Source organism: Delphinus delphis, chromosome 11, assembly GCF_949987515.2.
Source record: "Delphinus delphis chromosome 11, mDelDel1.2, whole genome shotgun sequence".
Lineage (NCBI taxonomy): Eukaryota > Metazoa > Chordata > Mammalia > Artiodactyla > Delphinidae > Delphinus > Delphinus delphis.
Genome location: NC_082693.1, coordinates 78,121,008 through 78,148,889, shown reverse-complemented (window position 1 = coordinate 78,148,889; position 27,882 = coordinate 78,121,008). Strand labels below are relative to the sequence as shown.

The 27,882-nt window shown below is 37.4% G+C and overlaps 1 protein-coding gene across 1 annotated transcript; it reads right to left on the bottom strand.

The window, feature by feature from the left end:
* Positions 1-393: 393 nt before the first annotated feature.
* LOC132434331 (cilia- and flagella-associated protein 54-like) lies at positions 394-27,882 on the bottom strand. The gene is made up of 6 exons (XM_060025989.1): positions 27,491-27,882; positions 25,862-26,085; positions 17,158-17,331; positions 3,353-3,459; positions 570-697; positions 394-470 (listed from the first exon to the last, which is right to left on the bottom strand). Exons 1-6 carry the CDS (start codon positions 27,504-27,506, stop codon positions 394-396), a joined length of 726 nt encoding a protein of 241 aa, XP_059881972.1. The 5' UTR covers positions 27,507-27,882.

Sequence of the window (27,882 nt, the reverse complement as noted above, 5' to 3'; positions counted from 1 at the left end):
CTCAATGGGTTGAGAACTCAGAAGGAACTCCTCCAAAACATGAATATCAGTCATCACTCAACTCTGTAATCAGATTAATAACACACTATAAGGATAATGCCTTTTTTCTAGTTAGAAAAATACAGATGTGTAGAAAAAGTCTGAAAGATATATGCTTATCTATATTTTCTAATTTTTCTTCCCATATTACTTGGGTAATAAAAATGCTCAAATACTAGACTTAGAATTTAAAAGTAACATTATAAATTTACAGAGCATTGTTTCTTAGGATTCATGGTTATATCTGAATGATTTATCTAGATTGGCTTTGTTTTCATTTACCATCAGTTTCTTATAATTGGTATGCTTAGAAGAGCTTTGAAGAAAACATTACTTATGTGTCCAAAAGTTGGGTTATATCTGGTACTCTAAGTAGAGAAAGTACAGGCCAGAAGAACCACACTGTTCAAGTTTAGTTACATAGTTATGCTCTGATAAAGTAAAAAATAATTTAATTATGTATAATGACATCCATCCTGCAATGGCAATAAAATTTTCCATTATTTAATAACCTACTTCCATTTCTTTACCAATTGATTCCTCTTCTGTTTCTTCTACTTGAGATACATTTTCATTTGAAGTAACTTTAGGAGTTGTAGGCAATGATATTTCAGCGATTTGCGTAAGATTAGATAATTTCTCGTGAACTGAAATAACTCTAAAAATAACAAACATGCATGCATTTTACTTGAAAAGTTAAGTAAGGCATTCATTTATTCCCAGAATCAATAAAACATGTAAAGTAAGTGCTTAGTTATTTAACACTTAGATTTCTGGCATCCCCAAACATCATTCAATCATTCCTTCATTCAAGAGACATGAGAACAGAGACACAATTCTCACCTGCATAGTGTTTATGATCTAGTTATATGCTCAGACAGATTTATAATTATAAACTGGCAAAGACACAAAGCAAAAAAAAATGTAGACATCCAAAATATTTGCTTAAGATGAAAATAAAGAAAATAAATATCTACATGGGCAAAGAAACACCAGGCAATGACAGAAGATCTACTCCTACTTAAACTCAGTGCCACGCTCTGATTGGCTGGCTGGCCTGAAGCTAAGAATTAGGACAAGTCAGCAATGGCTCTAAGAGACGGGTCAACGAGCCCACACAGTGACATGTACTGTGTGGGGAGTGGGGGCAGGGAGAAGAATCAAGTAAAAAGGAAAAGCTAAAGCCGAGGAAGAGGGCAGAGGACGCACTGGCAATCGTGCGCAGGACAGAAAGCTTCTGGAGCCACGGTCCAGTGAACCATGGAGGCGCTGGAGACAGAGGTTAACTAGTGAATGCAGTCAGAAGCTGGAAAAGCATTGAAACAGCTGAGGGAGGCGAAGAGCCACCTGCAGGGCTCCCAGTGACTCTAGGATACAGGCACGTAGAGCGCAGGTGCGCACATATTCGTGCGTGGGTGTGCGGGTCTCCATGCAGGGGCGGAGGGGAATTTTTATGAAAATGAAGGAGATGATGCAAAAAAGCAAAACGACATCAGGAGCAAATGCAGGAACATCGATTTCCCCAGTTTCCCGCAGCATGCTCTTCCTTTGCCTTCTATAGGCTGATCAACAAGAGCAATTCCCCATAGACTGATCGTGACCCTCATAAGAACACAAGGAACTCCACCCTGGGTGGGAGAAATACTGTCACCAAGGGATGAATCAGATGAACGTTTGTCAGGCAACTTCCTCTATGATAGCCTCAGTGACAGGGGCATGTCCCTAACTTTAGTCACCCTACCATTGATCATAAACACATGAAAATCCAGAACTTTTTGGAGTAAAACAAGAATCCTGTCAGTTTGATTACATTCTGCTCTGCAGAAATTATAATCATTTTCATCATGTGGTTCTGAAAAAAAAAATTCTGCCATGTTTCTGGATGTACAAGGAAAGAACATAATTTCCTAACTTTGTGGCTTAGCTGTGCTGGTATAGTCCTTTGTCTAAGATTTTCCACCATGACACTGAAAAAAATTTTAAAAAGGAAAAGAAAAAGAAAGTTGACTGAATAATTGAAAGTATGCCAGCTCTTGAAACATCTCTTGTTTTATTCTCTTTCATGGAGAGGCCAAAGAGAAAAGAGTTCTTCAAAATGGAAATCAAGGACCAGGAACCAGACTCTCCAGGTGAGGATGGAGAAGCGCCAAGTCCCTGCACTCAGTAGGTGGTGAGCAGGGCAAAGAGCTAACACTGACAGACACAGGAGGCCATGATGAGACTTGACACTTGCCCAGTGCTTTCAGCCTTTCAAAGTATCTGCATACGTTATACATGCATACAAAGTATATGCATACACTGTCTGGCCTGATCCTGACAGTAACTCCAAAAGGTAGGCGAAATATTATTTCCATCTCAGAAATGAGGAAATGGAGGCTGAGGTCGCAAGGGCAATGAACAATGGAATCAAAACTAAATTAACTAGGGCTTCCCTGGTGGCGCAGTGGTTGAGGGTCCGCCTGCCAATGCAAGGGACATGGGTTCGTGCCCCGGTCTGGGAGGATCCCACATGCCGCGGAGCGGCTGGGCCTGTGAGCCATGGCCGCTGGGCCTGTGCGTCCGGAGCCTGTGCTCCACAGCGGGAGAGGCCACAGCAGTGAGAGGCCCACGTACCGCAAAAAAACAAAAACAAAACTAAATTAACTAAGCAAAGAAAAAAAGAGAAAGACAAACAAGGAATTTGGTAAGGTGAAATCAGAAAAGAGAGAAACCAGGCATGAGCAGAAATTAGAGTCTCCATCCCCGGTTTGAAGGAGAGGGAGGAAAACAGAGTGGCTGACGCAGAGGCTTTTGACTTGGGGAACAATATAAAATAGGACTGGTCAAAGAGGAAAGGGTGAGACCAGGATGGTGGTGGAGTCTGGGCTTAATTTTGCAACTTAATACAGAGCCACATTAAGTTCTTTTTAAAACACACCCCAAACTACAGGCAAAATATAGTACAGACAACATCTTTGTACTGTCTGTAATCTTTATGAAGTACCTGAAACCATTCCTCCAACAACTCTAGGTCCTATTATTATTATTCCCATTTTACTGATGAAGAGACTGAGGCACAGAGAGGTTAAGTAACCTGGTCAAGTTTGCTGAGATAGGAAGATACGAAGGGGCACAACCAGCATTTGAACCAAAACAGGCTGAATTCAGAGTTCATGCTCTTACCCACTGCAATATCATACTCTGCTAAGTAAAAGGAAGACTTTTCCAAAAATGTCTTCTAAAAGTTCGCCTGTGATTTACCTTGTATATTACTGAAACAGTCAATATTATGAAAGTATCAGCAAAGAGCTGTGGATAATCCATCTTTACTTGCCTGTTTAGTGGAACCCAGAAAGAGCCAACATATACATTGTTGTAAGCAGTAGATGTAACATCTGAAATATTCAGGGGCTTCATATTATAGGCATACAACAATAACACCTATAAGAAAGTTAAAAGACATATAAAATGTTACATCAAACTTACACTTTGCCTCAAAAACTGCAGCATCGGTTCTCAAAATAGTGTCATTATACTTTAAAAGGTTTTTCTTTGGAAGAGAAAAATGAGGTTTTTTTGTTTGTTTGTTTCCAATTCACTTTAAAGAGAAATGATATAAATAAGAATTGTGCAAAGGTTATGAGATGAAAATAAATGCTAGTTGGTACCAAGGTTATATTATTTTTGATGACTGACACTTCTTACTGCAGTTAAGTTTAAATTTCAGCCTCTGAAGGCCCTCTGCAACAAGTTCTAATGTATATTGTACCTGGTGAATATCCAACTTTGTTTCTTGTTCCTTCTCCATATGCCCCTTTCCCATCGGTGGTCATAGGTACGTTTGTGCATTCACTTATGCTGTTCCCTTCCTGTTCTCTCCGTGTATTCCAACCACACACAACTTACCAGCCCCCATCTCTAAGATGAAACTTCTCCTAATGACTCATGCTTTAGTAATTTCCCTGATGTTTGAACTCTGAAAATTCTTAGAGTCAGTCCCACACTCTACAGCACCTATTTACAATCATGAATTCACAGTATTTGAGATTCAGAGGACCTTAGAGGTGGTCTGCTTTAAGTCCTTCCAAGAAAGCTGAGGTCCAGAGCTGACAGCCAAAATTAACTAATTGAATGTATGCATTTATCTCCGCTTCCTCACAAATCAAACTAAAATAAGAGTAAAGGGATTTTGGGAATTCCTGGCAGTCCAGTGGTTAGGACTCTGTGCTTCCACTGCAGGGGGCATGGGTTTGATCCCTTGTGGGGGAACTAAGATCCTGCAAGCCACCTGAAGTGTGGCCAAGAAAAAAAGAATGAAGGGATTTTTTTTTCTTAAAGGCATAAATCCACAAAGACAGAAGCAAGAGAGAAAATGAAGCAGATGAGAGATGTTAGCAACATTTTGAAAGCACCTGAAACATTTGAAAGCACCTCTGCTTAGTCAGCAGAGAGGAGAGGCTGTGTCCCACCTGCCTTCAGAGGGGCTGCCAACAACAAGCACGACCAAGAACCTCGAAAGCCTTGGGGACAACCTCCCTCCCATCCCTTCTCCGAGTCCATCCAACCAGGAGACTCCCTCCCTCCTTCCCTGCCTCTCCTCTGCTAGCCAAACTTCTTCCATTTTTCTCTCTGCTGAGGTTAAATCAAAGATCTATGCTCAGAAGGGACATTAGATTCCAGAGGTGGGGTGCTGAACTGAAAACGTTGGAATGAAGTGAAAGTCTATATTCTGAACAAGAGACATCCCTCTACCCCACTCCAGCCCCTGCCCAGAACACATAGAAAACTAAGCAGTAGTCTAAAAGAGTCCTCTTTGGGGAAATTTACCAGATGAAGAGAAAAGACCTACAGATACTGACATTTCAGGATCCACCAATGAAGCTGCTAGCTCCCACAGTCACCCGGCAATGAGGCTAAAAGCCCATAAGCCTGACTCAGTATGCTTCTCAGTGCCTCAAACATGAACAGACAGCCAAGGGTCACTAGACATGAAATGAAAGGTAGAGACCAAAACTAATGTAAGAAAAGAATTTGGAGAATCAAATACAAGATAGAGAGCAGAAGAAAACATCACTGAAACCATAATTAATATCCTCAGAGAGAGAAAGGCCAATATTGCATCTATGAAATAAGAACACAGTGCTATTAAAATGAAAGAGGATAAGAGAAGTAAACATTCAATCTAATAGGCTCAATATCTGAATAACAGAAATTCCAGAAAGTGCAGAGATCATCAGAGGGAGGAAATTATCAAAGAAAAACGTCTCCACGAACTGAAGAATATACTTCACATATTGAAAGGGGCACCCTAAGAATCCAGCACAATGCCCACACCAAGGCACATCATGGAATTTTAGAACACAGGGGACAGAGGGCAGATCCTCAGAGTTTCCAGAGGAAAAAAGTCACAAAGAACTAGGAATCAGAATGGGAACAGAACTCTCAACAGCAGTGCAGGATTGCCAGAGATAATGGAGCAGTGCCACCCACATTTTGAGGGAAAGTAATTTTCAACCTAGAATTCTATGCCTAGGCAACAATGAATTAAGCATTAAAATGATGCTTAATTTTTGTCAGACATAGAAGGCCTTAAACTCCTATGAAAGTTCAGGGTTAATTTTAGTCTGTTGCAACCTTGTTAATCATCTCGGGGACTGAAGTCATGGAATTATTCCTTGGTGAAACCTAAATAGCGATTGTAGCCCTGTTTTAGGGTCTGAAACACACAAAGAGGCAGCCAGCTAACCAGCATCTTTTGTAGAAAATGCGCGTGTTGATGATTTACATCCGAATTCTATTGTTACCTTCACTTCTCTCACTGAGTCTGGCTCACGCCTGGTTTTGACTACATGATCAGAGAGGTACAAAAGCCTCCTCTCCCAGGTAAGACAGCAGCTTTCTTGAAACCAAGATATCTCACCGTATTTCGGCAGTTCATGACCCACAGAGAGAGGACCCAGGAAGCTGCTCCTGGGTATCTTGGTCTCTCCTTTAGTCTGAAATCAGAACTCACTTGAATAAAGGAGGTCAATATTTAAACAATAAAACACTAAACTCACTCGCATAGTTGTGAGCCAGAGCTCTGGAGCCGGGGTGCCTGGGTTCGCCTCCACCACTTACTGGCTGTGTGATCTTGGGCAAATTATTAAAACATTATGCTTCTGCTTTCTCATTTGTAAAATTAAGATATGGTAATCCCCATCCCATGGATCAGGGTGAGGATTGAGTGAGTCAACGTAAAGTGCTTTAAGCAGTATTTAGAGCATTACTGTTGTCATTTTTAGCCCCATGATCACTACTGGCTCCTTATCCTTCCTGGATACCTCATTTTCTATATTCTCTTGGACCTGCTGCTAATCCCAAACCAGCTTTCCATCTAATCCCCCAGCCTGTCCTCATCTAATCCACTTAGTTCTTAGTTGATAATAGTGCTTAGTTCTATTCCCAACTTGTCGTTACTCCTCAAGGATAAGTTATATAACCTTGCATACTCAGGACTGGATTCTTCAGGAGGCAATGCGCCCATGATAAAATTTCCAGTGTTCCTTTATTCACTTCTGAAAATACTCTTTTCTTTCAATGGAAAGAAGTGATATGGTTTTGACGAACACTGAGGAATACTATATTTAAAACTGCCTTGTATGTTCATCATTATCAAGTAGGATTTATCTCAGGGATGCAAGGATGATTCAGTATTTGCAAATCAATGTGATGCACCACATTAACAAACTGAAGAATAAAAATTATATGATTATCTCAATAGATGCAGAAAAGGCTTTTGACAAATTCAATGTCCATTTATGATAAAAACTCTCAACAGAGTGGGTATAGAGAGAACATACCTCAACATAATAAAGGCCATATATGACAAACTTACAGCTAACATCATGCTCAATGGTGAAAAGCTTTTCCTCTAAGATCAGCAACAAGATAAGGATGCCCACTATGACCACTTTTATTCAACACAGTATTTGAAGTCCTAGGCACAGCAATCAGATAAGAAAAGAAGATCAAAGGTATCCAAATTACAGAGGAAGGAGTAAAACTGTCACTGTTTGCAGATGACATGATCCTATATATAGAAATCCTAAAGACACCACAAAAAACTATTAGAACTCATAAATGAAGTCAGTGAAGTTGCAGGATACAAAATTAATATACAGAAATACACTGCATTTCTATACACTAACAATGAACTATCAGAAAGAGAAATTAAGAAAACAATCCTCTTTACAATTGCATCAAAAAGAATAAAATACCTAGGAATAAGTCTAACCAAGGAGGTAAAAGACCTGTACTCAGAAAACTAAAAGACACTGATGAAAGAAATTGAAAACAACAGAAACAAATGGAATGACATACTGAATTCATGGACTGGAAGAATTAATATTGTTAAAATGACCATATTACCCAAGACAATCTACAGATTCAATGCGGTTCCTATCAAAATACCAATGGCATTTTTCACAGAACTAGAACAAATAATTCTAAAATTTGTATGGAACCACAAAAGACTTCAAAGAGCCAAAATAATCTTGAGAAAGAAGAACAAAGCTGGAGATACCATGCTCCCTGATTTCAAATTCTACTACAAAGCTATAGCAATCAAAACAGTATGGTACTGGCCCCCAAACAGACACATAGACCAATGGAACGGAATAGAAATAAACCCAGAAATAAACCCACACTTATACGGCCAACTAATCTACAACAAAGGAGGCAAGAATATACAATGGGGAAGAAAAAAACCTCTTTAATAAATGGTGTTGAGAAAACTGGACAGCTACATGCAAAAGAATCAAACTAGACTACTCTCTCACACCATATACAAAAATAAACTCAAATGGATTAAAGACTTAAATCTAAGACCTGAGGCCATAAAACCCCTAGAAGAAAACACAGGCAGTATGATCTTTGACATTGGTCTTAGCAATGTTTTTTTGGATCCATCTCCTCAGGCAAGAGAAACAAAAGCAAAAATAAACATATGGGACTACATCAAACTAAAAATCCTCTGAACAATGAAGGAAACTATCAACAAAAGGAAAAGACAGCCTACTGAGTGGGAGAAGATATCTGCAAGTGATATACCTGATAAGGCATTAGTATCCAAAATATACAAAGAACACATGCAACTCAAGCTCAAAAAAAGCAACAAACAAACAACCTGGTTAAAAAATGGACAGAGAATCTGAGTAGACATTTTTCCAAAGAAGACATACAGATGGCCAACAGGCACATGAAAAAATGCTCAACATCAAACATTAATAGGGAAATGAAACTCAAAACCACAATGCTCACCTCACACCTGAAAGAGTGGCTATTATAAAAAAGAACAAATAACAAGTGCTAATGAGGATGTGGAGAAAAGGGAAGTCTCATGCACTGTTGGTAGAAATGTAAATTAGTGCAGCCACTATGGAAAGCAGTATGAAGGTCCCTCAAAAAATTAAAGATAGAACTACCATATGATCCAGCAATTCCACTTCTGGAAAAAACACTAATTCAAAACAATATATATACATATATATATATATATATATATACACACACATATATAGTTATCAATATATCAATCAATCAATCAAATATTTCTCAGCCATAAAAAAATAACAAGATCTTGCCATTTGGGACAACATGGATGGACCTAGAGGGTAGTATGCTAAGTGAAATAAGTCAGATGGAGAAAGACAAATACCACATGATTTCACTTACATGTGGACTCTAAAAAACAAAACAAATGATCAAATGTAACAAAACAGAAACAGACTCATAGGTACAGAGAATAAACCTGTGGTTGCCAGAGGGGAGAGGGGTTGGGGGCATGAGTGAAATCGATGGGGGGAGATTAAGAGGTACAAACTTGCAGTTTCAAAATAAATGAGTCACAGGGATGTAATATACAACATAGGAAATATAGTCAATACTACTGTAACAACTTTGTATGGTGACAGATGATAACTAGACTTTTCATGGTGATTATTTTGTAATGTGTACAAATGTGGAATCATTATGTTGTACACCTGAAACTAATACAATATTGTAAAACAATTTTACTTCAATTAAAAAAAAAAAGAAAGAAAGAAAAAGAAAAAATCATCTTGTCCTCACAGCCCAGGAACAGTGAAAGACAAATCCCTCTTCCACTAGATAGAGCTGATTTGTAATTTCCTCATCTTGATATCTTAATCACCTAACAAAATGCTTGGCACATAGTATGCACTCAATAAATACTTTATTCATTAGTTAGTAAGCAGTTGAGCTATATGTGGTTTGTAAAGAAATCAATATTAAGAATGAAAAGACTTAGGTTCCATTCTTATTTTTGTCACTAATGAGTTGTGGTATTGGTCAAGTCATTTTACCTCTGTGGAACTTTTCTTCCTCATCTGTAAAATGAGAATGTCGATTAAGTGTTCTCCTAGTTTCCTTTCAGTTCTGACATTTGACCTGGGTGATACCAAAAGTCAGAGGTTACCAACAGAGCCCACTATATAAACTGGCAATGGAGTACCTTCTTGGAGAGTCATCATGAGAGCTGTAAGTTCACTGGTAGCACCAGCCTAGACCAGTGCTTCTCAGCCTTAAGTGTGCATACATTACTTGCACATTCTAAACTGTGCAGGTAAAACGAACATTCTGATCCAGTGGGTCTGAAGTGAGACCTGAGATTCTGCACTTCTAATGAGCTTCCAGGGGATGCCAGCGGGGCTGTTTCCTGACCACACTCTGCAAGGGCCAGGGACTATCAGATGCCTGCCTCATTTATGCAGCTTCTGTCTTCCCCAGCTTCCAGAAGCTGGATGTAATTTTGGGCCCCATCTGCAGGACCAGGCTCTAGTTAATCACTTAGCCAACAAGTCGCAGAATCCAGAGGACCTCAGAGGGAGGTCCTGGGCATCCGTATGATCTCTAAGTTATAGCACTCCTGACATCCAAGTTGATAACACTGGGCTTTTGCTTTTGTTAAGACTTGATAATTTTCCCAGGAACCCTAGCTCATCTTTCACTACCCAGCTAGGCCTGAGCTTGTCTTGAATGCACAGCCTGTTTCTTTGGGACCCTGAAATAGAGTCTTGCTCTTCTTAGGGATTTAAAGCCCTCCAGAAAAGAGCACTGGCTCCATATTTCTTGTTCCCAGACTGGCTGGACTTCTGAATAAACTTATCTCCAAGAACTATTTCAGCTCTATCCAAGTTTCTGTTTTTACTTTGCCAGATGGAGTCTTCCTTTTCAGTGCTTTGCTTGATCAGACTTCTTGCACTTGATCATGCTTGTCTGCCTACATCTTCTGTGGCCTCTGAAGAACATGCCTTGGGCTGTCCAGCTGCCTTCAACACAACAGCCTTTGCGGTCGTTTGCTTCCCTCCAACTCAACAATGTGTTGAGTTGCTCCAATCCTGATTCATTGTCAACTAGCATTCCCCCATCCTGGGTCTCAGTTTCCTCTTTTGTAAAATGGGGCTAATGATAATACTCAGCCGTTTGGATCCATGGGTTCGGCATCCGTGGATTCAACATCCCGTGAATCAAAAATATTTTTAAAAATCCAGAAAGTTCCAAAAATGAAAATTTGAATTTTCCATGTGCTGGTAACTATCTACATAACATTTACATTGTATTAGGTTTTATAAGTAATGAAGAGATGATTTAAAGTATACAGGAGGATGTGCATAGTTTATATGCAAATACTATGTCATTTTATACAAAGGACTTGGACACCTGTGGATTTTGGTATCTGAGGGGGTTCTGAACCAATCCCCTGTGAATACTGAGGGACGACTGTACCTACCTCATAGAGTTGCTGTGAAGTTAATGAAGCAGAATACCTGGAACACAGTAAGCTCTAAACTGGTGTTCATTATTGCTATTGTCTTATGGGTTTCATGAGCTTCACCCAGTTTTTCCAACATTAAACTCTACACTAAAGGTCTAAGATAATAACTAGATGAATACTCACATACATGAATATTTAAAGCATCACACAAATTTCAATGTTGTCTTCTGAAAACATAGACTCTTAGGTCTGAGAAGATCTAGCCCTCCCAAGTCAGCGTTTCCTGATTTGGTAGCTGACATTTACGGCAGCAACTGAATCTTTTATCATGACCCAATACATACATACTCACTTTCAAAGGGGGAAAAATGTCCCTGAACTAAGATAGGAAAACTGTGTGTTCTGGGGGCTTCCCTGGTGGTGCAGGGATTAAGAATCCACCTGCCATTGCAGGGGACACAGGTTTGAGCCCTGGTTCAGGAAGATCCCACATGCCGCAGAGCAACTAAGTCCGCGCACAACTACTGCGCCTACGCTCTAGAGCCCGTGAGCCCACGTGCCATGACTACTGAAGCCCACACACTTAGAGCCTGTGCTCCACAACAAGAAAAGCCACCCCAATGAGAAGCCTGCGCACCAAAACGAAGAGTAGTTCCCATTCGCCACAACTAGAGAAAGCCCACACGCAGCAATGAAGACCCAGTGCAGACAAAAATTAATTAATTAATTAAAAAAAAACTTGAGTGTTCCGTGCCTTTGTGGCTTACGCAAATCACTCAAGCAACCTGTTTAAATCAGAATTTGTTAGTTGGTGCTCCACTTCTAATCTCTGTCTGACACCAGTTCATGCGCCCATGCTAATTGTCAGACATGGCTGTTGATTCATGAAACCTCGTTATTCTAATTATCAGCCACAGATGCAGGCTTAACATTAACTCCCAAGATCATCCTGCCCCAGACTGATAGGGATGTGATATTTCTACAACCTTGTGAAATGAACTTTATACTTTGTTCCTCATTTTTTAAAACTAACTATTTGGGTAAACAGTCTGTTTCCCAACAATGTCATCCTTCCACACCCTTTCTGAATGGATATACTCTTTTATCACACCTTGTTGGTTCTCTTGCCGGCAAGTAAAGAAATTCTTCAGGATGCCGAATGTCAATCTAGAAATGTTCTTTTTAACAGTATCTGTCATGAAACAAAAGTTTCAGAAAACAACGTTTTCACTTACTGTGTGTGATGCATTCTGATATTGCCTTCTTATATTTAATTTCTTTAAAAAGATACTATTCATGACACACTATATTGACTCCATGACCCATGAGTATTCTTGGAACTTTGGTTTGAAAACTACTGCACTAAATTCCCCCAAAGAGACCACAGATTTATTATTTTAAAATGTACATGAAATATCTGGCAAGGATTGGGTATGGAAAGGGTGGGAAGGAGAGTACTTTCAAAATATGAGAAATAGCATTAAATGTTTCTGGGGAGTGATGTGTTCAAGTTTCTCTTTTTTGTATGAGTAGGAGGGATGTATAACTGACCAAGAGTTAGCAGCAGGTTGCCAGCCTAAGGAAGAAGAATGAAGAGGCTATTGGGAGAAGCGTGCTTGAGAGCAAAGAGAGGTGGGCTCTGGAGGTTTCCCCACCTGACACGGTTCACACGAGGCAAGGAGCAGCAGAAGTTACCAGAGCCATAGCTAGAGGGGACAGCGCTCAAGAGGTAGGAAGTACAGGGCCAGACCATGGTAGGAGGCAAAAAACACAGATAAAAAGTACTGAATAGGGTAAAACTATATGGCAAATGTTTTATGGGAAAGAGCCTGAGGCTCTTCTTAGAGACAGCAGTAATCAAAGGAGTGCTATAGTGGAAGGTTCCTCTGCAAAAGGTGGTAGTTAGACCCCCGTCCCATTTTTAAAAGCTTGACTCTTCAAGACTCTCCTAGAATCGGAATCACTGTTCTACCTCCCAGAGTTCAGGCATTGATACTGAACTGCTCCCAAATACTTGCCCCCTTTCCTGCTCCCCAGTTAGCCCTGTTGCAAATGTCTATACATGTATATGAACATAGATATGGATACAGATATAGAGTTAGATAAAGATAATAAACATTAAAATAAGGAGTTTCGTATGTGATACAAATTTGTAACCAGCATTTAGAGAGAAACTAAGTTTTTTCTCCTATTTGCTATGCACTTTAATTTTTGCTGGTTAGGCAGAGTTTACTCTCTCTTCTGCCCATTGTTGGCAGCTAAAGTGTGTATAAGGAGATATTGTTGGTAAACTTTAAAAGGTGCTTTAAAATAATGCTTACCAACTGTATTACATGTGTATTTGAAGTTATTAAACTTTCAAACAGCATAATAATGTGAAAATCATTTCACATAAGAATAATAAATGATAACTACTGTTTAGGTCGAGGGTTTACACAATTATGTCTAGGGTACCCATGATACAGAAAAGTTAACTAATCTACTGAAGGTTACAAAATTACTAAGTAACAGAACTGGGATTCAAAACAGGAGTCTGATTTGCTCCATTCTGAGGGCTCTAGAGTCTGTGTTCTTAACCACTACACTAATGTAAGCAAAATAAATAAAAGAAAACCATTCCCAGTAAAACTGTGCAAGGACAAAGTCTCAAAAGTGGCTCATGAAAGAAGTCAGAATATTTTTAAAGCAACAACAATTTGACTCTCAAGAGAACAATGGAAATGAGTAGATGACATTCTGAATGTACTGAAAGAAAATAATTTCCAATCTTTAATTCTTTACTCCATAAAAATTCATTTCACAGATAAATGTAAAACAATGATATTTATCAGGCAAACAAAAATTGAGAGTGTTTGCCTCCAGAAGATGCTCACCACAAGAAATTCCAGAATATGTACTTCAACAGAAAGAAGTTGATCCTAAATGGAATGTCTAAAATGCAAGAGGGAGTAGAAAGCAAAGCAAATGATGAATATGTAGAAAATTCTAAAGGAAAATAACTCTTGTATAAAACAATTAAAAATAATATTTTGGTTAAAAAAAGAAAATGTACAATAATATCATTTAAGTCATTAGAGGAATAAAGATCATTCATTAACTTTAGACTGGGACTTCCCTGGTGGTCCAGTGGCAAAGAATGCAGGGACTTCCCTGGTGGTCCACCTTCCAATGCAGGGACACCGGTTCGATCCCTGGTCAGGGAACTAGGATCCCACATGGCGCGGTGCAACTAAACCCGTGCGCCACAACTACTGAGCTCGCGCGCCTCAACTAGAGACCACGCGCCACAAGCTACAGAGCCCATGCGCTCTGGAGCTCATGTGCCACAAATACAGAGCCCACGCGCTCAGGAGCCCCAGAGCCACAACTAGAGACAGAAAACCCGCATGCCACAACTAGAGAGAAGGCTGCACACTACAATGAAGAGCCTGCGCACTGCAACGAAAAAAATCCCACATGCCTCAACGAAGATCCCATGTGCCGCAACCAAGACCTGACACAGCCAAAAATAAATAAATCTTTCAAAAAAAAAAAAAAAAGAAAGAAACTTTAGACTTTGATATGTTGTCCTGAGGGTAACCACTAAAAGCACAGCAAAAGAATGCATAATTTCAAAGTTCAGCGAGGACAAATGAATGAAAAAAGTAATCAATCCCAAAAAAGGGAGAAAGACAGAAAACCTGAGGAAAACAGAAAATCTGAGACAAGTGAAAACACAAAATAATATGGTAGATTTAAAACCAAATATATTATTATTTACATTAAGTGTGAATGGACTAACTTCTCTAGTCAAAATACAATATTGTCAGACTGTATTTTAAAATATCCAAGTGTATACCTTTATTTAAAAATACAATTAAGGGACTTCCCTGGTGGTCCAGTGGTTAAGAATCCACCTTCCAATGTAGGGAACTCGGGTTCGATCCCTGAGAACTAAGATCTCACATGCTGCGGGGCAACTAAGCCCGCATGCTGCAACTACTGAGCCCGTGCGCTTTGGAGCCTGCATGCCACAACTAGAGAGAAGCCTGTGCACTGCAATGAAGAGCCTGAGCACTGCAATGAAATATCTCATGTGCCACAACTAAGACTTGGCACAACCAAAGAAATAAATATTTTGAAAAAAAAATTAAAACACAAGTACACAAACGGGTTGAAAGCAAAAGGTTAGAAAAAGAAATATTATGAAAATAACAACCACAAGAAAGTCACTTTCCTCTAGTAATATCAAACAAGGCAGGCTTTATGAGGGAAATATCATTATTACGAAAAGGTCAGAAGTCACTGAATTCACCAAGAAGTCACAATGCTTATTAATCTGTTTGCACCTAAGAACAAAGCCTCCAATTAGGTAAAGTAAAATTTGACAGAACTACAAGAAAGAACAAAACAACAGCAATCTCAGTGAGAGAATTAAATGTTAAAATCTCAGTACAGTTGACTCTTGAGCACACGGGTTTGAACTGCACAGGTCCCACTTTATGAGAATTTTTTTCAATAAATACGTATGATTATACTACACAGTCCATGGCTGACTGAATCCAAAATGTGGATATGGAGAGCCAACTGTAAAGTTACACATAGATTTTCAACTGTGAGGAAGGTCAGCACCCTGACTCCTATGTTGTTCAAGGGTCAACAGTAATTGATTTAAAAAAAATAAATCCCACCGAGGCATGTGGGATCTTTTGTTTTGATTTTCAAACAAAAATAGAAAAATCACCAAGAATATAGAGTATCTGAACAAGAATATACAAACTAACCTATTGGACATATATCAACACTGCCTCAACAACTGAGGAGAGCACATTCTTTTTAAGAGCAATGGAATATTTACACAATAAACACCTTCCTGGCAAAAAAAAAGCAAGCTTCTACAAATATCAATCATACAGAGCATTTTTTTATTACCACAGAACAAAATAATCTACGAATAAATAACAAAAGATAACTAGAAAAGCTTCATATAGTTTGTAACTTAAGAAACATATGTTGAAGTGACCCACAAGTCAAAGAAATCACAATGGAAACTTTAAAAGTTATTTTTAACTGAAAGATGATGACAATACTATAATAAAACTTGTGGGATGAAGCCAAAGCAATATTTAGAGAGAAACTGATAGCCTTAAAATGCATAGATTAGAAAAGAAAGAACTAAATATTGAGCTAATATCTATCTCAAGAAGTCAGTAGTTAGGAAAAGAACACACACACACACGAAAAAAACAGTAGAAGAAAGATATTTAGGGTTAACGAAATAAAACTAATTAATGAGAAATCTCTGGTGATAATGACCAAGAAAAAAATGCACAAATAAGCAATATAAGGTGTGAAAAGGGATACTTCACTACAAATACACCAGATAGCTTAAAAATATGAGAGAAATTTTAAATAAAATGGGAAAATTCCCAGAAAAAGCAACTTAAGCAAAACTGACTCAAGAAGAAATAGAAAATCCCAATGTTCTATAAACAGGGGTGATAGTTAGAATACTTAAAACTTGGTTTGACAAAGGCACTAACCATTACAACAGATATTAGCCCAGTCAGAACTGATACCAGCTGTGATAACCGGTACATTAGTACTATTGCTTAAAGACTGCCTCTAACTATGGAGAATTACATCACTAGTCTTATATTATCTCACAACAAAAACACAAGGGCTTTATTGATGAGCTCTTAGCAAATATCTGAGGAAAAAGGTTACTCCAAACTTACACAAACTTCACTATAGAACAGAAAAACACGGTTATATTTATCAACACATTTTATGAGCCTAGCAAAAGCCTCATACAGAAAATATCTGACAAGGATAGCACAAAAAGGAAAAATTATAGTCCAATATTACTCTTGAAAACAGTGGCAAAAATTCAATATGAAACATTAGCAAACTGAATCTAGTAAAATGAATACATCATGACCAATTTGAGTTTATCTCAGGAGCACAAGGCTGATTTAATATTATAAAATCAATTACTATATTAAAAGAGATAAATGATAAAATCCTCTTAATAGATACAGTAAAATATTCATGATAAAACTTCCTATTAAGGTGGGAATAGGAAAAAATTTCCTTAATGTGATAAAGGATAACTACAAAAAAATATTAAACATCATATGTAATGGTGACACATTGGAAAGTTTCTCTTTAAGTTCAGGAAAAAGGAAAATGATCAATATGAATCCAGCTTTCCCAGGATCTCTTAATTATTTAACATTCATTCTGCTAGACAACATAGATTCTAAATTGCTGTATATTTCTGTCTATATGATAAGAAGATCTTCTCTACTCTTTAAGTTATAATGGCTTCATTAAACTTTATATCCAATTGTAAGATTTAGCTTTATAATTATATTACATACCATAGGTTCTGTTTCCTTTGGAGGTTTTTCCAGGGGAGGAATGTACCACTGAAAGCAAAGTTCTTTGTTTAAAGCTTGTGTTGCTACAACTGAGGACATCACATCTCCATATGATGGGCTGGCAAAGAGTTTTAATGATAAATTGGAGTGTAGAGAACTGTCAGTTGTTCCTAACTGGGGAACAAACAGAAACATCAGCTTAATTGCTGGTAATGAATTTATTCAATATTTAAAACATTCATTCAATTTTCATTCAATATTGACTATTGGAAAACTTGGGGAATCATCTCAGGTTGTTTTATGGATGTAGGTCTTAAAACTGCCCCTGATTACCACAGAGAAGATTCTTTCATAGAAAAAATTTATTTCAAAACCCAGTGAACTCAACAAATATCTTCCACTTTGGTGAATATTCAAGAGTAAAGATCTAGAGGGAAAATGTCCATGCTATCATTTCAGTCTCAAGGTCACCATGTGGTCTAAGAACATCTTCTACTTTTCTTCTTGTTTATTCACTGGTGAATATACTGAGGGTTTGGTTACAATTTATTATCTACTTTCCAATAGCATTCTTTGCAGTACCATATGCAAAATAAGACAGAGTTTTTGCTCTAAGAGGTTAAAATCCATTACTCTCATTCCCTCTTTAAATGAATGTAGCTGATTTGTAAGTTTAGTCTTGGGGATCTGGGCCCAGCTCATCTGATGGAACTTGGTCCCTGAATCAGGAGTTTTCAAGAAACAAAAATGTGTAGACTGCAATTGGCAACTTCATAAAATATTTACTTAGATTTTTAAGGTAGCTAAGAAAGTAAAGCATGAATGCTATCAACAAAATAAGAGTCTAGCCAGAGAGATAATAATGCTGATAATAATATCTCAACTCTATAAAGGCTTTTCTTCAATGGAGAACAAACTATTTTCAAAATTAATTTCTTGTTATTCCCAAGATTACAGCATGGTAGCTGGAAAGCAGTTCTTCTACTAAACTCTTGACATCTAAGGTGTCTCAAAGGCTTGGTGACCAAAGGGAACATGTCAGTGGCTAGAAACAAATGCCTGGTGTTTCTATAACACTTTGTACCTTCCATTTCTGAGTCTATTCAAGACACAATAGAAGACTGTCAATGCAAAGTCTTCAAAATAAAAATAAAGAGAGAAATAAATACATTGACCTTTCAAGTTGTCTACCAATAAAAGAAAAAACATGTCTGGACTGAAAGGTAATATCAAAGGTGAAAACTATTTTAAAATATCTAGAGACTATCATAAAGGGATATGATAAGCCAGAATCCTCATTTATTAGCACTACGATGCTAAAAACATGACCAAAATGCATAATAAATAAGATTATTAGGGTTAAATAATCATTTAAAAGTGCTTAATAAAGATTAATTCTATGTCAGGCAGTTCACAAAAAATCAGGTAAATAATTGATTCAGAAAAAAATTCTCACATTTTTTCATATCTGAGCACCTTTCAGAGGTTCTGACTATTTTAGCAAAGAATTCATATTTAATAACTAGCTAAGTGGAGAAAAATAAAAAGCAAATACCTTCTATTTCAATATATATAGTGTTTATTAGCATGATGGCCTAATAATAATAAACTATAACAGAAATCAATATTAAAATAGGGCATTTAATTTTCTATTCACTTTTTAAAAACGTAATATCTAATTGCGAATGGGATTAATTACATAAGCTAGTCGATGGGCTATACACTGAGTGCTCTTTTTTTTAGAAATTTCATGTAATGTCTGAAACATTTATATTAACATATTTCTATAAAAATAATCCAAAGAAAGTTTAGTATTAGTTGTTTTTTTTTTGTTGTTTGTTTATACTGCAGGTTCTTATTAGTCATCAATTTTATACACATCAGTGTATACATGTCAATCCCAATTGCTCAATTCAGCACACCACCATCCCCACCTCACCGCAGTTTTCCCCCCTTGGTGTCCATACGTTTGTTCTCTACATCTGTGTCTCAACTTCTGCCCTGCAAACCAGTTCATCTGTACCATTTTTCTAAGTTCCACATACATGTGTTAATATATGATATTTGTTTTTCTCTTTCTGACTTACTTCACTCTGTATGACAGTCTTAAGATCCATCCACGTCTCAACAAATGACTCAATTTCATTCCTATTTATGGCTGAGTAATATCCTATTGTATATATGCGCCACCTCTTCTTTATGTCCATCTGTTGATGGGCATTTAGGTTGCTTCCATGACCTGGCTATTGTAAATAGTGCTGCAATGAACATTGGGGTGCATGTGTCTTTCTGAATTATGGTTTTCTCTGGGTATATGTCCAGTAGTGGGATTGCTGGGTCATATGGTAACTCTATTTTTAGTTTTTTAAGGAACCCCCATACTGTTCTCCAAAGTGGCTTTATCAATTTACATTCCCACTAACAGTGCAGGAGGGTTCCCTTTGCTCCACACCCTCTCCAGTATTTGCTGTTTGTAGATTTTCTGATGATGCCCATTCTAACTGGTGTGAGGTGATACCTCATTGTAGTTTTGATTTGCATTTCTCTAATAATTAGTGATGTTGAGCAGCTTTTCATGTGCTTCTTGGCCATTTGCATGTCTTCTTTGGAGAAATGTCTACTTAAGTCTTCTGCCCATTTTTGGATTGGGTTGTTTGTTTCTTTAATATTGAGCTGCATGAGCTGTTTATATATTTTGGAAATTAATCCTTTGTCCGTTGATTTATTTGCAAATATTTTCTCCCATTCTGAGGGTTGTCTTTTCATCTTGTTTATGGTTTCCTTTGCTGTGCAAAAGCTTTGAAGTTTCATTAGGTCCGATTTGTTTATTTTTGTTTTTATTTCCATTACTCTAGGAGGTGGATCAAAAAAGATTTTGCTGTGATTTATGTCAAAGAGTGTTCTTCCTATGTTTTCCTCTAAGAGTTTTATAGTGTCCAGTCTTACATTTAGGTCTGGAATCCATTTTGAGTTTATTTTTGTGTATGGTGTTAGGGAGTGTTCTAATTTCATTCTTTTACATGTAGCTGCCCAGTTTTCTCAGCACCACTTATTGAAGAGACTGTCTTTTCTCCATTGTATATCTTTGCCTCCTTTGTCATAGATTAGTTGACCATAGGTGTGTGGGTTTATCTCTGGGCTTTCTATCTTGTTCCATTGATCTATGTTTCTGTTTTTGTGCCAGTACCATATTGTCTTGATTACTGTAGCTTTGTAGTATAGTCTGAAGTCAGGGAGCCTGATTCCTCCAGCTCTGTTTTTTTCCCTCAAGGCTGCTTTGGCTATTCGGGGTCTTTTGTGTCTCCATACAAATTTTAAGATGATTTGTTCTAGTTACATAAAAAATGCCATTGGTAATTTGATAGGGATTGCATTGAATCTGTAGATTGCTTTGGGTAGTACAGTCATTTTCACAATATTGATTCTTCCAATCCAAGAACATGGTATATCTCTCCATCTGGTTGTATCATCTTTAATTTCTTTCATCAGTGTCTTATAGTTTTCTGCATACAGGTCTTTTGTCTCCCTAGGTAGGTTTATTCCTAGGTATTTTATTCTTTTTGTTGCAATGGTAAATGGGAGTGTTTCCATAATTTTTCTTTCAGATTTATCATCATTAGTGTATAGGAATAAAAGAGATTTCTGTGCATTAATTTTGTATCCTGCAACTTTACCAAATTCATTGATAAGCTCTAGTAGTTTTCCGGGGGCATTTTTAGTATTCTCTGTGTATAGTATCATGTCATCTGCAAACAGTGACAGTTTTACTTCTTCTTTTCCAATTTGAATTCCTCTTGTGTCTTTTTCTTCTCTGATTGCCATGTCTAGGACTTCCAAAACTATGTTGAATAATAGTGGTGAGAGTGGACATCCTTGTCTTGTTCCTGATCTTATAGGAAATGCTTTCAGTTTTTCACCATTGAGAATGTTTGCTGTGGGTTTCTCACATATGGCCTTTATTATGTTGAGGTAGGTTCCCTCTATGCCCACTTTCTGGAGAGTTTTTATCATAAATGGGTGTTTAATTTTGTCAAAAGCTTTTCCTGCATCTATTGAGATGATCATATGGTTTTTATTCTTCAATTTATTAATATGGTGTATTACATCCATTGAGTTGCATATATTGAAGAATCCTTGCATCGCTGGGATAAACCCCACTTGATCATGGTGTATGATCCTTTTAATGTGTTGTTAGATTCTGTTTGCTAGTATTTTGTTGAGGATTTTTGCATCTATATTCATCAGTGATATTGGTCTGTAATTTTCTTTTTTTGTAGTATCTTTGTCTGGTTTTGGTATCAGGGTGATGGTGGCCTCATAGAATGAGTTTGGGAGTGTTCCTTCCTCTGTAATTTTTTGGAAGAGTTTGAGAAGGATGGGTGTTAGCTCTTCTCTAAATGTTTGATAGAATTCACCTGTGAAGCCATCTGATCCTAGACTTTTGTTTGTTGAAAGATTTTTAATCACAGTTTCAATTTCATTACTTGTGATTGGTCTGTTCACATTTTCTGTTTATTCCTGATTCAGTATTGGAAGGTTATACCTTTGTAAGAATTTGTCATTTCTTCCAGGTTGTCCATTTTATTGGCATAGAGTTCCTTGCAGTAGTCTCTTAGAATGCTTTGTATTTCTGTGATGTCTCTTGTAAGTTCTCCCTTTTCATTTCTAATTTTATTGATTTGAGTCCTCTCCCTCTTTTTCTTGATGAGTCTGGCTAGTGGCTTATCAATTTTGTTTATCTTCTCAAAGAACCAGGTTTTAGTTTTATTGATCTTTGCTATTGTTTTCTTTGTTTCTATTTCATTTGTTTCTGCTCTGATCTTTATGATTTCTTTCCTTCTGCTAACTTTGGGTTTTGTTTGTTCTTCTTTCTCTAGTTCCTTTAGATTGTTTACTTGAGATTTTTCTTGTTTCGTGAGGTAGGCTTGTATAGCTATAAACTTCCCTCTTAGAACTGCTTTTGTTGCATCTCATAGGTTTTGGATCATCATGTTTTCATTGTCATTTGTCTCTAGGTATTTTTTGATTTCCTCTTTGATTTCTTCAGTGATCTCTTGGTTATTTAGTAACGTATTGTTTAGCCTCCATGCGTTTGTGTTTTTTACGTTTTTTTCCCTGTAATTGATTTCTAATCTCATAGTGTTGTGGTCAGAAAAGATGCTTGATATGATTTCAATTTTCTTAAATTTACTGAGGCTTGATTTGTGACCCAAGATGTGATCTATCCTGGAGAATGTTCCGTGCACGCTTGAGAAGAAAGTATAATCTGCTGTTTTTGGATGGAATGTCCTATAAATATTTTTTATATTTATATTTATATTATGAATTTTCTATTCACTTTAAAAAATATAATATCTAATTGCTAATGGGATTAATTACATAAGCTAGTCAATGGGCTATACACTGGTACTTTTTATATGTTTGATTTATTGTTTGAAAGGAATGAAACAACAGACCTACCAGAAGCACTCTTGTTCACAACGTCCTATAACCAACAAATCACTTTGCACTAATGAAATATTTGACCTTACACAGTCTGTCACGGTCTAAACATGAATAACTCAGCACTGTGCAGCATTTTAATCATGTCCTTTTTGGTTTGGGGAATTTTTAATGTAATTTGTTTAGCACTTTTGTTTTTCCATCACAAAGCTTCAATAGACTTGACAACATACAGCTTCACAAAGCTGATGAGCATGACATGTAGCAATGATGGTTCTGGAAATGCATCTACTTCTTTGTGGAGGAAAAGCAGGTTGTATCAAAGTATGGAAAGAGTTTGACTGAAATAGCCTCCTGAGTGATTAAAGGCTCAAAAATGTTTTTATAAAAATCAGCCAAGCTTGGAGGATATTTTTTTAAAAATCCAAAGGCTTTACGCTCGTTTTCTGTCTACCCCAGTGAAACAAACACATGATTAGGTGGCTTGCACCTGTCAGGCAAGTGACAGTGATCTCCGGAGCTGATTATCCTGGGAGAGTGTTACACTAATTATATCCGCCCCCCCCCCCCCCAAAAGAGCAGGTGAAACAACTCTTTGATAATATTGCTACCATTCGAAATATCACATGTATTGATATTTACACTGTATTCAAGGTTGTACGTTTGCAGCATCATCCTTAGGAACTGGATAATGATGGGCTGCCCTTAATACTGAAATATTCAAGCAAAGCTCCTTTCAGAACAGTATTTACGAAATCACACATATTAGTTTCCAAACTCTTATAAAATATTCACAAGAATACATCCATTGAAACTATAGTTCTCAACCTTCCCATTCTCTCTCCCCTACTCCAAAACACCTGAAGCGTCTGGGACATGTGGCAGTAAACCTCAAGGTAGTCTCGGTCCCGAGGATGGGTGAACCAGACTCTGGTGTTAGATGGAAACGATGTGACCCCACTCCACAGTTTCCTGCACTGTGGAGGGCCAGACATCAATGATACATTCCTGGCCTTTCCACCTCCTCTCACTCCTCTCCCTCAAGAGAATTACTTCATTGGTGAATCTGAGAAAAAGAATTTTGAATATGCATTATTCTGCTCTCTCTGCTTATGAGCATACTGTTTGTAGGAAGTGAACAGTCTCTGCTCCTTCATGCAACAGATTTTAAAGGGTTTCTGTCCCCACAGATTTTAAGTAGGCCTGTAATGATCCCTCTCCCTGCCAAAACCCCCAAGCCTGGATTGGTAGAACTGTAAACTTTGCTAATCACGACTAGGGAGACCATTTACCAGTAAATATAAACCGTATCCTACAATATCAACTTTGTGATTCATAAAGTTGCATATTTATTAATTCCACCATGGCTTACTCTTTTATTTCTCAAAGATTTAGAATCTGGGGCAGGAAATGGAGATGCTGAGTATTGGCCATCCCAATACCCCAGAATCCAGAAAGTAATTTGAAAAATCCTCCTATGTGGATTCCAATACACTGCCCTGGGGCCAACTCCATAACCCCAATTGAGGATCACTTCTTTAACTGAATTCTTAAATATTCCTTAGTAGGTCTTTCCACTACTTTTAAAATCACAGTTTATTCACAGTCACCCTACTCTCTTGTTCCAAAGAATGATTTAAAAAAAAAATTTTATTATTATTTACCCCAAACATAAGGTTACTATACTCCAGTAGGATAAAATGAGAAAAGGTTCCCATTTGAAACAAGCCACATTTTCAGGTCACTTCTCTCGGATAGTTGAAAACAGAAACATGAACGTGTCTGGTATGGGCAAGTCTATAATTATAAAAATTAAAGTACTGTATGGTGAAGTCCAAAGTCAAGATAATTCAAAATAAATGAATGTTATTTTCCTATTTTAGAAAGAATTCTACGCAAATGACTTGATTTATTCATTTCACAAATACATATTGAAAACTTACGTTATGTCCTCTTAAGTTTTCTAGTATCTCAAACTCTGTATCTCAGAGCTGAACATACCAACCTTCTCCACAAACATTCTCACCCTCTCGCCTCCACTGTATCTGCTAATGGTGTTACCATGCTCTAATGATCACAGAGGTTCCAAATGATGAAATAAACATTGATCATTCTCTTGTCTTCACTTTCCATCTACACAGGGTCACTAAGCTATTTTGTTTTGTTTTGTTTTCAATTTTACTGAAGCCATATCTTTTACATCCATCTCTTCCTTTCCATTCCTATGGTCATAAGCTTGGTTACTTCATCAGCTCTTTCTTGGATAACTGCCTTTCGTTTACACTTTGCCCATCAGCCCTACACGTTATTGACAGTAGAAATAACATTTTAATTTTCATATTCTTTCTGCTGTTAACCCTGCCATTTTCTCTTTAAAAGCATCCCTGAAGTGCTGCAATTTTCCTTTGTGCTATAACTCTACCCATCTCTCTCTGCTACCACACCAGAACTATGCACAGCGACTATGCCTTATCCATTCCCGCTTCCTCTACCAGATAAAAGTATCTGGCATATTGTTAGTATTCAACATATGCTTGTTGAATATAACAAATTTGAAACAAATCTCTATTTTTACTAAAACTCTGTACTTTTTCTGTGTCTTCCAATTCATCCATTTTGATAGTTTATTTTAAAACTACTATTATTCAAGACCCCAGTAGCTTAAAAAAAAAAATCATTCATACTCCTCTTTTTATGTCTCTTCAATAGGTAACTTAAAAGAAGTTTCCATATTACATATTTTGGGAAAGCCCATCCAATTTAATAACACTTGCCGCCCTCAAAAAAAAACAAACCTTCAAGCTTTTAACTTTACTTAAAAAACCTTCCCTTTACTATTTATCACAATCATGATTGCAAAAAATACACAGAATGCATTTTTTTAATTACATGTGTAAAACAAAGGTACAGAAATTGGGCATAGATTTAGAAACTCAGTCTAGTTTTCTTATAGGGTGATTATATTGAAATTTGTATAACTTCTTGGCAAAATGACTCCCTGAGAGATACTGTTATGTGTAGGAATATAGAAAATTCTGAGACATTTTGAAGATTTATGAGAGCAGCAGAACAGGACATAAGAAAACAGAAAATCCAGGATGTCTGGTTGGCCTCTCTCTGGTAAAACAGAAACAAGCCTTCCCAGGAACTCTGAGGGAACTAGAAACCTTTGTGCCAGCATTGAGGTTAATGTGCTTCTTTCGGAAATATAAGGATGATTCTAAGAAGTGTTACAGAAACATATAACGTTTTGAAACATTACCTTGCTTGATGAGTCATATAAGAATTTTTCTGGAAAAGATGGATTTTCTATGACTTGAAATAGTTCTTTTGGAAATTCATCAATACAAGAAGAAGAATATAGCTGTAAGAATCTTTTAAGGAAAAAATGCATTTCTTTTTGGCGCAAAATCAATCCAGAGTTGAAAAGAGAAGTGAGAAGTGTGTCACCTGGCAAAGACATTCCAGATCCTGGCTTCAGAGATGCTTAAAGAAAAAAAAAAAAAAAAAACCAAAACACTAATATAGAGTCATGTTAGATAACAAAATGGTCTCAATATTGTTGGCCTTTACTCATTAACTTTATTCCTGTATATCCCCACCTCCATTTTTCAAGCTTATACACTAATAGAATTGCTTCTGGCCAAGCTTAGCAATGCAAAATATTCTATCTAGCTGTCTTATTTTGGGTTTTCCCCCCAAAAAAAACTTAAAGCAAAAATGTAGGTGCAGGTAATTTATTTGAAAACCGATGTCAAGTGAGAGAACAGGAAAAGTGTGATAGAGAGAAGAAAAGAGCCAATGAGATTGAGTTATGAAAGGGCTACAGCTATGGACAAGGAGGGCTCAGTCCTGCTGAGGACCTCCTGGAAAAAACATGTAACATTGTTCCATCAATGTTACAACTATCTACCAGTTCCCTACCTCAGGTTACTGCTGAGTGTGTGGAATCCCTGGTACTTCCAGGCTGTCCTGCCTGCATGCTGGGCCGTAGTAACTTCTGAGAAAGCCCAGAGCAGAAAGCAGTAAAATGTGGGCGATTGACATGGGAAGCCCCAGCAGGTGAATCCAGAAGTGAGCTGAGTTGATAAGGGGGAGGGCATCACCAGGGCCTGCTGCGCTGGCTCATGTCCACTTCCTTGACATTGAACTCTTGGCCCCATCACAATGCACCTTCTACCCAACACCTTTCTGAGTGCTTGTCCATCCCATCGCTAACTCCCAATAACCATGCTGAGCCACCCCGTGACTCGGCCTATTTGCCCTGCTGGCTTCTCCATCACTGGGCACTGGCATGGTCAACCTGTCTTTTCCAACTGTTTGCCAATAAGCAACACTGAATCACCAATTTTATGGCCACAGATAAACACATTGTCACAAAAACATAGGAGGAACTGATTTAAAGCAGATTATACACGTTTTTCTGGATATTCTTTAGATCTTTAAATCAATGATTTAAAAGAAAAAAAAACTGAATAAAATCCAAAACTTCGTGGAGTTAAATATCCTATCTTCCCCTTTACATACTGGATACTGGAACACTCTCTCCTTAAAGCCAAAATTTCACCTTGTTCATTTTATAAGCTGTCACATTATGGTCACTCTGATTCTTAACCGTTTTGACCCCCACACCACTTTGGCAGTCTTGGGGGATGCCTCTGGATGCCTCCTTCTAAGGACGTTTTCAAATACATTGAAATACAGTTCTATCCAAAGGTCCACGTATCTCAGTTTAAGAACCCCTAAAATTTCCATCTTCTGATGAGAGTTCACTCAGAAAGAAGTCAAAAGTATTTTATAATTCTAAATAAGAAATATGACTTAAACAATAAGTTTAAACAATATATTCCTGGAAAGGAATATATTCTTTCTTAACACAGAAAAGGCCTACCTAGCAGTTTGCTCATATTATTAATTCTTTGCAGGTGAATATAATAGCGCAGCAGAAGAATCCATGTAATATCCACTTTAATTGGGGTTTCTTCCCCAGTATCTACATTCTCATATATCTCATCACTAGGGTAAGAGAATGTACAGGCAGTCTGGAAGGCAACTTGGTAGTTATCTGAAAGTAAAAAAAAAAAAAAAAAAAAAAATTGGAATACAAATATGCTTTCCTTGAAAAATAACCATATGTGAAAAAAGAAAAGGAAAACTCATAAACGAAATACTGACGCTTAGGGCTGCATTCAATTAAAAAAAAAATTTATATCACAAAAGACACCAAACACAAAGTTAAATGACAAACCATAGACTGAGAAAAGATACTTAGAATACACAAAT